The sequence below is a fragment of the Acinonyx jubatus genome, chromosome E4 (assembly GCF_027475565.1).
Source record: "Acinonyx jubatus isolate Ajub_Pintada_27869175 chromosome E4, VMU_Ajub_asm_v1.0, whole genome shotgun sequence".
NCBI classification, from domain to species: Eukaryota; Metazoa; Chordata; class Mammalia; order Carnivora; family Felidae; genus Acinonyx; species Acinonyx jubatus.
In genome coordinates this window covers 42764753-42776472 of record NC_069395.1, presented here as the reverse complement: position 1 = coordinate 42776472, position 11720 = coordinate 42764753, and the positions used below count along the sequence as shown (strand labels likewise).

The window sequence follows — 11720 nt, the reverse complement described above, 5'->3', positions numbered from 1 at the left end:
ATCGTATGTGTCTTGTGTTGAAACAAGCATCCGTTTCAATATTGTATTCACATACCTATTTTCTCAACCATCACAGAAAGGCTGAGAGAAGGAAGGGGTCCTGACTCATTTTCCAGATTAAAAAGAAGGCACAAGGGGCAACTGCATAGTTCAGTCTGTTAAGCCATCAACACTTGACTTCAGCTCAGGTCATGATCTCAGGGTTTGTGAGTTCCAGCCCCCACATGGGGCTCTGTGCTGACAGTGCAGAGCCTGCTTGGGATTCTCTCCCTCTCTCACTGTTCCTCCCCCCGCTTACGCTCTAAATAAATAAATAAATAAATAAATAAATAAATAAATAAATAAAGTAAAAAAAGAAAAAAGGCACAAGAACTTACTTGAAAAACAAAAACAAAGCATTATATAAAAAATTCTAAAATGTTGACATACCCTGGGCTTCAAAGGAGGCTCCAGAAGACCTCCCTTTTCTTTCAGCCGCCCTCCCTCGGGGGAACAGCTTGCACACAGAATTTCAAATCAGGTGGGCAGCTCTAAAGGTGCTCTCTTGAATCGCTTTATTTGCAGATGAGGAAACCTGGGCCCAGAGAGTCGCTGAGAGACTGGTCTCAGGAGTGGCAGGCGGAATCTGACAGGTCTCCTGACCATTGCTAGGCCCGCCAGGATCCTCTCTAGGGAATGGCAGGCTCAGCACGTTGATTACAGACGTGAGACCGCCGACTGCCATTGGCGTCCCAGTCCCACCGCGAGGGCGGGCCGCCCCCTCGGACGCCGCGCCTCGGGGGTTCTCTAACAACAAAAGGCAAAATTACGTTCCTGGGGGCGGGGGGGGTGGGGGGTGGGTCGGAAGGTCCCCAGGGACCCGTGGGGTCTGCGGCACGACCTCGAAAAACACAGGCCTCTCGCACAAAACTATCCAACCTGAAGGCGGCAGGGGCGGAGGCCGGGAGATCCACTGGGCGCCTCGCTCGGGCGCGGGGGTGGGGGCTGCGGGGACCGCCCGCGGAGGAGAGCGGCAGCCGGGCCAGGCGGGGTCCTTCCTGGCAGGAACTCGCCCGTCCGCGCGCCGCGGGGCCAACCCTTCCTCTGCTCCCCTCCCCCCGCGCACCCCCTCCCCCCACGGCCCTTTCCCTTTCTTTCTTTCCCGGTCCTCGCGCCCCCACCCCAGCGGCGCCCGCTCGGCCGCTCGCCCAATGGCAGCGGGGCCCGGGCGTGCATCAGCCGATCCGCCCCGGCTCCCGGCCGCTGGGAGCCAATCAGGGCGCCGGGGGCGGTCCGGGCCGCCGATAAAGGGAGCGGGGCTGCCGGCAGCCTAGCAGAGCCGAGAATGGGAGAAGAGCGCGCCCTCTAGGCTGCACACCGGGCCTCCTCTTCTCGCCGCACCTCGCTCTCGCGGCCCGCCCGCCCTGACGCCTGCTCGCAGCCCAGGTAAGCGCGCCGCCGGCCCGGGAACTCGAAGTGGTGCGCGCCGTCCTCCGAGTCGCCCGACACCCCCCCCTCCCTCCCCGCCTTCGTCCTCCGGCCCTGGGGCTCGGAGCGGCCCCTTCCTCCTCCAGCCCTTAAGGTGCGCCTCTACCCCCGCGCCCTCCGCGTACTTTCGCCGCCCGCGGCTCCCGGCGGCTCTGGGCTGGCGTTTGTGGGGCGCGCAGGTCGCCTGACTGGGAGGAGGGCGGGGAGTTGTTTTCATCTTTCTTTCGCTGCTTGCGGCCCAAAGCGCCGCCCCTGGAGGTCGCTAGGCGAGGCGTACGGTGGAGCCACTGCCCGGGCCCGGCGCTCCGTGTTGTGTGCGCCGTGGATGGAGTGGCCGGGTGGCCTCGCGGGAATCTCGCTCTCTGCTCCGCGGTGGCGGGTCTCGGGGGACCGTCGTGGTCTTGAGGATCTTTAGACGCCTACCTTGAGGCGAGTGGCGGTGAGCGTCGCTAGTTCCGAGGGCCCTGCACTGTGACTGAACAATGGGGAGTCCGGGCCGCGGCGTGGCCGGTGGAGAAGCCTGGCCGGGCAGAGGTAGGGGCGGTGCGCTGTCCCTCCCCCGACTCCCCCACACCCCGCCAGCTTCGGCCCTCGGAGGGATATGGCCCCCGGGACTAGGTCCTGAGATCCGGTCGGGGGCCGGAGGGGCGGGGCGCCGACTTCTGGGACATTAAAGTGGGAAAGGGCTGCTCTCAAAGTGGATTATCCCAACTGCTCCGGGGGCGGGAAGCGGGGATTCCCCCCCACCCGCAAATCCGCGAAGACCTCAAACAACGAAGATGAAGACGACCTGGAGTCGCGGTCATCGGAGTCCCCCTCCAACTGCTTTGGCTTCGTCAGCTACTCCATGAACTCCGGAGAGAAATCACGAGTCAAGATTAGGACCGTGACCCAACAGCCTTCGTATTTCTGCTCGTCCAGGTGCGATACCGATCGCTCCCCGACCGCTTCTCCGTCTCCCTCACCCAGAAAGCTCCAGTGCATGGACCAGCGAGAGCTGGTGAACCAGGAGAGGCGAGAACGCCATTCCAAAAGGAGAAGGGCCAAGGAGGGCAACCCCAACGATCCGATTGACCTTCTGTGGCTGGGGTGAGTGAAGAGACAGGGAGGAGGACCCCGGAACCGGCGACAGCTGCAGAAACCACTAGAAAGTGCAGAATCCCATTTTTACCCCCCAAGCGTGTAAACTCAGCACCACAGCAGCACCAGTCTATGACAGTAGACTAGAATGTTGGCATCTAACTCGTCTCATCGAAAAGAGTGGGAAATCTGGAACTGAGGCTTAAAGGGAGAAAGTGTGACTTGATGTTGGGGGTGTAACAGGTTGGGGAGGAAGGCCAGAGACTGGGTTGTAGCCTTCAGTGGGAGCTGAAGAGATCAAGTATTGTTTCTTCTGGCCTTCAAAGGCTGGGGTGGGGGTGGGGAAGGGGTGGGGGAGGTATGTGACCGACCTGGACCTCTGGAGGAGGTATGCAAAGGTTCTCCAATACAGGAGACCAGACGAGGAGGTTCTGCTCTTCCCCAAGGGAAGGGGTGAGGCTCTTGGAGAGGCAGTTCTGTTTTCAGCTGGGCAAACATGGACGGTTGCCCATAGAAACTTAGCCACTGTACTTCAGAAAGTTGCCCAAGTCGTTGGAGAACAATATGTTCCCTTTCCAGCCACTGTGGGCCACTGAGCTGGGAGGGAGGGGTACAACATTTCCTCCTGTGTTGGCTTTCTCTTCTTTCAGAGGTTTTGTGGCAGTGGCTTGCAGATTTAGCAGGCCTCAGCTTTTAAGAGCCCGGTTCTTTTTGTTACCCAAGTGGGAATTTCCTCATTACTTGAAAAGTTCCCTGGTGGAATCTGAGAAGGTCATTGGCAAACTTAAACCTACCTTCCTAAATGAGAAGACCTATGGAAATGATGGCAGTGTGCATCTTAGAATCCCAACTGATCAGCTCTTTTGATGTTTTGGGGATTGGGGGATTGCAATAACTGTGCTGCTTTTCGGAAGTCCCCCAGCCTTTTAAATCTTCCAGCTAGCCCTCCGCCCCTTGTTTCTTCCTACCATATCAATGTGTGGAGTGCCTTGTGGAAAAGTGGAGGAATTTCCAAAAAGGGTTTTTTTGAGATGCTGGCTAGGATGCAAAGAAAAGGCAAGACTGCCCAAGAAACCTTGCGTGGTTTTGTTTTTTGGGTTACCTCCCACCCAGTGTCTCAGTATAAAAAATAAAGGACTTCCCTCTACCTTAGCTACCCTGAGGAAATTAAGCTTAGTCCTCACAAATGTAGATTCTAGCTTGAGGAAGCCTGTAAGGAGATTTTTGTCTACTATCAAAACTTAAATCCCGCTGAAAGCGGAATGAATAAAATGTACCTTTAAGAGTGTTCCTTCCAAAGGGAGGAGGCAACCTTCCTACCTTCTAATCACTTTGTGATTTGATTGTCCCTATTGAGTCCTTCCTGCCAAGGATCTTAATTTTGGTTTTGTTGGTTTTCTCTGCAGAACAGCTTCCACCATGGCCACCTCTGCGAGTTCCCACTTGAACAAAGGCATCAAGCAGGTGTACATGTCCCTGCCTCAGGGTGAGAAAGTCCAAGCTATGTACATTTGGATTGATGGTACTGGAGAAGGCCTGCGCTGCAAGACCCGGACCTTGGACAGTGAACCCAAGTGTATAGAAGGTGAGAGACTGAGCAGACTGGGAACCAGGTGGGGCGGGGGTGGGAACAGACTGAAACCAAGCCTCCAGATTTGGCTACTTTATTATTCTGTTTGTGAAGCTTTTCTAAGGCAGGGTTTTTCAGACTTCATTCAGTCGACTTTAAGCTCCTACTCTGCCTCAAAGCATAGCAACAATGGACTCCTTTATTGAAGTAGAAGCTCACATGTAAGCCAGTATATTGAAGAAAAAAGATTAAAAGTCTAGTTGGGGCACCAGGGGGGCTGGAGACTTTGCTGTCTTGGGCATCCCTACTTAGTTGGCTCTAAGGCGTCCCCAAGAACCTGATTTGAAAACCACCGCTCTAACCTGACTATGCCATCTGCTTTACGAACTCTTTGAATACTGTTTTGTATTCCTTATCAGTGAGGTTCTAGATGCAAAGCAAACTCTGTAAAGTGGTTTCTAAATAGGACTAGCCATTCATTTGTTTTTAGTTGATGCCACTTTTGGAAATTCCTAAATCACCTGATTGCCTAAATCACCTGATTGTTTATCACACTCTGAGCTATTTATTAAATAAGAGTTGTGTCCTTTAGTTTTCAGTATAGAGCAAGCCATAGCCCTCTTTCTAGAAAAGGACCGGAGAAAAAATACCACCTCTTGCCTACTTTTAGAATGGTTTACTCTTTTGATACTATTCACACAGGAATGAATGCATGACCATAAAATAAAGTATATGTTGTGCGTCTGCTATGTGGGAGGTATTAGACAAGCACTGGGGGTACAAGGTGAGAGTCTGGTCTCTGTGCCTTCAGAGAACTTGTAGTCAACTTGAGAGATGAAGAAACCAGCCTTTAAAACGTAGTGGGGAGGGGCGCCTGGGTGGCTCAGTTGGTTTAGCGTCTGACTTTGGACTCAGATCATGACCTCGCGGTACCTGAGTTCAGGCCCCATGTCAGGCTCTGCTGACTGCACAGAGCCTGGAGCCTGCTTCAGATTGTGTCTCCCCCTTTCTGCCCCTCCCCCACTTGCACTCTATCTCTCTCGTAAAAATAAAACATAAGAATTTTTTTAAAAAACCTAGTGGAGAGGGGCGCTCGGATGGCTCAGTCGGTTGAGCGGCCAACTTCAGCTCAGGTCATGATCTTGAATTTGAGTTCGAGCCCCGCTTCGGGCTCTGTGCTGGCAGCTCAGAGCCTGGAGCCTGCTTCGGATTCTGTGTCTCCCTCTCCCTACCCCTCTCCCGCTCATGCGCGTGCTCTCTCTCTCTCTCTCTTTCTCTCTCTCTCTCTCTCTTATTTATAAAAATAAACATTAAAAAAAAAAAAACTTAGTGGGGAAATGCTAATGGGAGCATTCTTGAGTAAGTTATTCTGTTGTCCATTTCCTCATCTATAAAATAAGGACATACCGAGCTAGAACAGTCCATAGACTCAGTGGGGAGAAGATTTAAAGAAGCAATACAGTGGCCTGGTGGGTGAATCAGAACCTTGTTTCTCCTATTCCAGTTTTTTAAATGATAACTAAAATGTCACAATAGTTCAATGTTTATTTTTGAGAGGTGGACAGAGAGGAAGACAGAATCTCACACAAGCTCTTCGCTGTCAGTGCAGAGCCCCACTCAGGGCTCCAACCCATGAACCATGAGGTCATGACCTGAGCTGAAACCAAGAGTCGGACGCTTAACCAACTGCACCACCCAGACACCCCCAAAATATTTCAATTCGTCTCCTTATTGTCCAGTAGACTACTTAGTCAAGATAGTCATTCTTAGGTTGTTTTTGTAACTGTTGTTTTTCTTGAGGAAGTGATGCAGTGGTGTTAACTTAGAACTCACACGGGAAGGACATTAAAGTTCTGTGCAGTTATCTATCAATAGAGTTTGCATATTAATGCATCACTGAGTTCCTGGGGAAAAGAGTAGCTTTAGAGATAGAAAGGTCAATGAGGGGCTGTACTCTTATCCAAAAAGCCATGCATTTGTAACTTAATTGTCCCTTCTCTTTTTACCACAGAGTTGCCTGAGTGGAATTTTGATGGCTCTAGTACTTTTCAGTCTGAAGGCTCCAACAGTGACATGTATCTTGTCCCTGCTGCCATGTTTCGGGACCCTTTCCGCAAGGACCCCAACAAGCTGGTGTTCTGTGAAGTCTTCAAGTACAACCGAAAGCCTGCAGGTGTGTATAGTATAGGTATGGATGTTCATCCCCAGTCCATGAGTGTTGTAAAGGGGAAGGACAGGGTATTCCAGAATTGGTACTGGGAACACTAGATAATCTCAGAACTGTTCCAGGAGTCTGGGCAATTGGAGATACATCTCCACCCCGAACTTCCTCATTCAAAGAGGGTATGTGGCCCATCCTCCCACGGTCTCCCCTATTTGTTTTATAGAACAACAGTGAATTCCTTTAAATCTGTTTTCCGGTAGAATTCCCCCATGACATAGCCCTCCTGCCTACCTGTAGATTTGAAAAACCTGGATTCTGAAGTCAGAATGTTGGGTTTGAATTCTGGATCTGTCACTTACTGGCTGTAAGCCTTATCAAGATATTTATCCTCCTACTTTCCCTGATTTTAAAGTGGGGGAAAAAAATCATCTCCTGCCTAGATTCACTGGTAACATACATGTGCCTCAAGGGTCACTGTAACTGGTTTTTGGTTTTTGCCTGATGTGGCCATTGATCTCGATTCTCAGCCATCCATCTTTTTAAACTCAGCTGAAGTCCCACCACTGTTAGGTCTCCCGCTGTGCTTGCAGCAAGTTCTAGTAGTGCCTGGACCTTAACTGCCTTTGTTGTGAGAGGCAGTGTACCATGTTGTGGTAAAGGGCATGAGCTCTGAAGCCCAGGTAACCATAGCTTTCCCAGCTCTGCTACTTGCCCTGATGTCTCAGAGCTGAGCTGCATTTTCTCCTTCATAAAAGTTGGAGGTTTTTCATACTCACCCCAGGGTGGCTAGGAAGATGTGGTTGTGGGTTTTCCATAAGGTAGAGGTCTTGAAATGGTTCTTGGGATGTAGTAAAGCTGATAAGTCTATATTTACTTACCTTCTTTAATGTTTATTTATTTATTTTGGGAGAGAGTGGGGGATAAGGGGAGAGAGAATCTCAAGCAGGCTTCACGCCCATTGTGGAGCCCAATGCAGAGCTCTGTCTTGCAAACCATGAGATCATGACCTGAGCCAAAAATCGAGAATTGGACACTTAACCTACTGAGCCACCCAGGCGCCCGTATGTTTACTTGTTTTAAAGTTCTTTTCTAGCTTAGAAATTGTTTCCAGGTGAGCTCATCTCATTTTAATATTTTATTTTTGTGCTAGCCAACTTCGCCCTTAACTTTCTTACCTAGAATGTGAAGCCCCTGACAGACAAATGATTCTCTCAATGAAAATTGTAAGTTTGGCTCTAAATGCTTGAGAAACTAGGAATAAGTCTGACAACTAAAAGCAGCTGTCTTGTGAATAGAGAGTTTGAAGTGCCTGACATGTGGTACTTGGGAGGCGGCCAGCATGCAGATAAAGTGCAAATTTGCTCTGTTCTGCATCTACTGTCATGTGATTGTTTGTGACCCAGCAGTATCCCTACAGATGTATGATTACTGCTTCTCCCATTTTCCCCACTTGGGTTGATGGGACACAAAAAAAAGGTTTACTCTTCATCAGTTCAGCTTATAGTTTACACTTGAGCTTTATGGAATCTGAAGACCTTTTTCCCATTACCACCAGGATTCAGCATGTTTGTCCATATGTCTCTAATGGCACATTGACTCTTTCTTTCTAGAGACCAATTTAAGGCATACCTGTAAACGGATAATGGACATGGTGAGCAATCAGCACCCCTGGTTTGGAATGGAGCAGGAATATACTCTGATGGGCACAGATGGGCACCCTTTTGGTTGGCCTTCCAATGGCTTCCCTGGGCCCCAAGGTAAGTCCCCTTGGTCAGAGATGAACCTCCTGTTCCCTAGTTGCTTAATTGCCAGGGAAATTCCCTCTCCCCAGAACTGGGAGTGACTCTTATGGATCAGAAAAGCTGTGGGAGTATCCATCCCTGAGGCTAGCTGAAATAATACTGTAAAGAGACCTCCTGTTACCCAAATCCAGACATGGATATTCCAACATTAACATGGAGAGAAACCCTTTGGCTCCACTGAGGTTATGGCCAAGAGGAGCCCCCTGCATGCCACAACCCACCCCCAGGTGAAGGCAGGCATAGTGATGCAGAGAGCAAGTGTTGAGAGCTTTCTGATTTCTGACTTGTGGAAAGCGATTTCTTGGTTTTCTTGTCTCTTGACATTTCATCTTAATGCCTCTCCAGGTCCATACTACTGTGGTGTGGGAGCAGACAAAGCCTATGGCAGGGACATCGTGGAGGCTCACTACCGGGCCTGCTTATACGCTGGCATCAAGATTGCTGGGACAAATGCTGAGGTCATGCCTGCCCAGGTAAGTGGCTCATTCGTCTGGAGGACCTGTGGACAAGTGGGGAGTTTGCTGGTGCCCCTTGTTAACCAGAATCTTACGTGGGTTGGAATAGAGGTGAGAAAAGAGGCTTTGGAGCTTCTGAATTGGGGGAAGCAGTTGGCTTTCTTTTAAAAGCCAGCCTTGTTCTTTCTAGTGGGAATTCCAGATAGGGCCCTGTGAAGGAATCGACATGGGAGATCATCTCTGGGTGGCCCGTTTCATCTTGCATCGTGTATGTGAAGACTTTGGAGTGATAGCAACCTTCGATCCTAAGCCCATTCCTGGGAATTGGAATGGTGCCGGCTGCCACACCAACTTCAGCACCAAGGCCATGCGAGAGGAGAATGGTCTGAAGTGAGTGCCTTCTGAGAGAGCCATCTTGTTTTCTTTGCCACAGGGTTTGAGGTATTGGGTCCAAGTAAGCCAGACTTGTTGGCTTATGCCTTAGCTTTTAGCACTTGGCTTCAAAAATTGTCTTCCAGTCCTATTGTTTTGTTCCTATTTGAAGAGTACCCCAAAATATCCTAGGAATAGAATTCAAAGATTGTGATTGGGAAAAGAGGACTTAAATTAGTGTGTTTGAAAATCTTCAATATAAAATAGAAACAATACAAGCATGTGAATGAATATAGTGCTTATGGGTGGGGTAAAGTCTTTGATTAGGGTCTTTTCGTTCAATAAGTACCATCAACTGAGTGTCCACCACCATTCTGAGGCACTGGGTGGGACACACAGGTAACACGTCAAGAGTTCTAGCCTCACGGAACATTTGATTTGTGGAGATCACAGATTTTGGTGAATTGGAAACAGTCTTTGATAGAGGAGTCCCTCTGTTCTTAGATCCATACTTCCTCCCTTGCCCTTGAAGGGCAGATTTCCTTGTGCCAGGTTGGACTCCCATCTTATCTTGTCTGTTTCCTTCAGGTACATTGAGGAGTCCATCGAGAAACTGAGCAAGCGGCACCAGTACCACATCCGAGCCTACGATCCCAAAGGGGGCCTGGATAATGCCCGGCGCCTAACTGGATTCCACGAAACCTCCAACATCAACGACTTTTCTGCTGGTGTGGCCAACCGAGGTGCTAGCATCCGCATTCCCCGGACTGTCGGCCAGGAGAAGAAGGGTTACTTTGAAGACCGTCGCCCCTCTGCCAACTGTGACCCCTTTTCGGTGACAGAAGCCCTCATCCGCACGTGTCTTCTCAACGAAACTGGCGATGAACCCTTCCAGTACAAAAACTAAGTGGACTAGACTTGCAGCCATCAAACCCCTCCTAATTCTCCATCCTGCCTCCGTGTTTGCCCCTCTCTTGACTGTCCTAATAGCTATAACTCAAAGGGCAGAATATCAAGGTCTTTTTTTATTCCTCATGCCCAGTTAACATCTCTTGCTTTCTTTGACCAGGATAAGAGGGGTCAAGTTCTTAATCTTTTTACATCCCCCCCCCCCTTTTTCCCTGTCACTGAAACTGTCTAGTACATTAGTGCGGAGGGGGTGGGGAGACATAACCACTGTTTCCATTTAATCAGGTGTGTTTGTCCAATAGGCGTAGCTATCCGGACAGAGCATAGTATTTGTGAAGGGAGGGGGAGGGCTTTTTCTTCGAGGTAGCTGAGTGCTGGGGTGGGGGGAGGGTTACTTACTCTGGGGTTAGGTTAGGATTTCCTCTCTTGGTGGGAAGTTCCACTTTGTTATAAAGTTATAACCAGCTTTCTATTAAAAGTGAGATTTAGGAGAGAACCAGGCAGGAAAATGCCCCTCTCCTCCTGGTACAGCACTTCCCTTACCTGGGGCTATATGCCCTCACCTGAAGACAAGCTCAGCAGAAGGATGGATTGACCTACCTTAGAAGAAAAAGTTCTTACTGCTTGGTGTCCTCCGTTTATAACACAAAGCAGAATAGTATTTTTATATTTAAATGTAAAAACAAAAAAAATTATATATATGGGTGTGCAGATATGTGTGGTTTTTTTTGTTTTGTTTTGTTTTCCTAAAGTAGGAAAAACATTCTGGTCACTGGGGCCCAAAATTTGAGGTGAATAGTCTGGTTAGAAATAAGGATCTCCTTTTGAGTGGGGGTGAGGGAGGCATGCTTGAATAAGTTGGCTATCTAGGGCTGTCTGTTCCCTCACCACCACTGCAGGGCTTCTGTGCCCTGGCCACTCTTGGGAGCGGGTGGACACCGCTTAGGTAACCAAAGGAAGCACCTTGTGGAAGGAGCAATCACCTGAGCCCTGTGGCTTCAATTTAAAAGACACACACATACACACAGAAGTTTAGAAATAAGAGTTGGCTGGTCAACTTGAGCATGTTCCTGACGGGTTATTGGGATTACTTTTTGGTGGGACTAGCATGTCACTAAAGCAGGCCTTTTGATAATATTAAACATTTTTTAAAAAGCAAAACAAGTTTAGACTTTAATCCTATTTGTAAGGTTTCTGAGTCTTTTACAAAGGTCGCTTGTTTGCTTCAACTGTCTCCTTCCCATCTCTGCTCTTTGAGGAGATGGGGGGGGAACCTCCCTGGCATCAAAACACTTAAAACTTTGTATCCTGCTGTCTGTTCTGAGCATGAGATGCTCCTTTCCTTTGTGAAGATTCCTGAGGAGTTCTTTCTTTACGTAATAAAAAGCAAGCCCTGCCTTCCTCCCTACATTTTCCCTACTGTTTCTGGCTGTTTTCATGTTGGCTGCTGCAGGCCTGCTGTGGTTTTCTCTTGCCATGACGACTTCTAATTGCCATGTACAGTATGTTCAGAGTTAGATAACTCCTCATTGTAAACAAACTGTTAACTGCCCAGAGCAGCTTTCATAAATCAACCTAACATTTATAAGATCTATTCTGACTTGATTCTTTGTGTTTCTTTTAAATCTGCCTATGCCATTTATTCTTTTCTTTCCTACCAAGAAAGGGGAATTTTGGTTTTTGGATTTTAAAAGATGCAAAGTAAGCTCAGGTTTACCTATTCAAGGGATTAAAAAAAATCTATCTCGAGTCTTGCTGCCAACCGGCTCTTCCCTGTACTTTGGGTATTTGGAACCTCAGGATTAAAGGCATATCCCAGCCCTAGAGTTTGGCAGTGGAATATAAAACCTAACCCTCCCCTCCCTGTGCTCCAGAGCTTGGCTTTGACTTATAATGGTACA

General features: G+C 49.1%; 1 protein-coding gene across 4 annotated transcripts; it reads left to right on the top strand.

Moving 5' to 3' along the window:
• Positions 1 to 1276: 1276 nt before the first annotated feature.
• GLUL (glutamate-ammonia ligase) lies at positions 1277 to 11227 on the top strand. 4 transcript variants are annotated; one of them, XM_027074403.2, is made up of 8 exons: positions 1295 to 1425; positions 2437 to 2556; positions 3954 to 4132; positions 6129 to 6290; positions 7892 to 8038; positions 8429 to 8556; positions 8729 to 8928; positions 9499 to 11227. In XM_027074403.2, the coding sequence occupies exons 2-8, from the start codon at positions 2450 to 2452 to the stop codon at positions 9815 to 9817; spliced, it is 1242 nt and encodes a 413-aa protein (XP_026930204.1). In that variant the 5' UTR covers positions 1295 to 1425; positions 2437 to 2449; the 3' UTR covers positions 9818 to 11227. The 4 variants fall into 4 exon arrangements, with proteins under 4 accessions (XP_026930205.1, XP_026930206.1, XP_026930204.1 ...); XM_027074404.2 differs by lacking the exon at positions 2437 to 2556 and having other exon boundaries at positions 1277 to 1425; XM_027074405.2 differs by lacking the exon at positions 2437 to 2556 and having other exon boundaries at positions 1289 to 1425; positions 3959 to 4132.
• Positions 11228 to 11720: the final 493 nt, after the last annotated feature.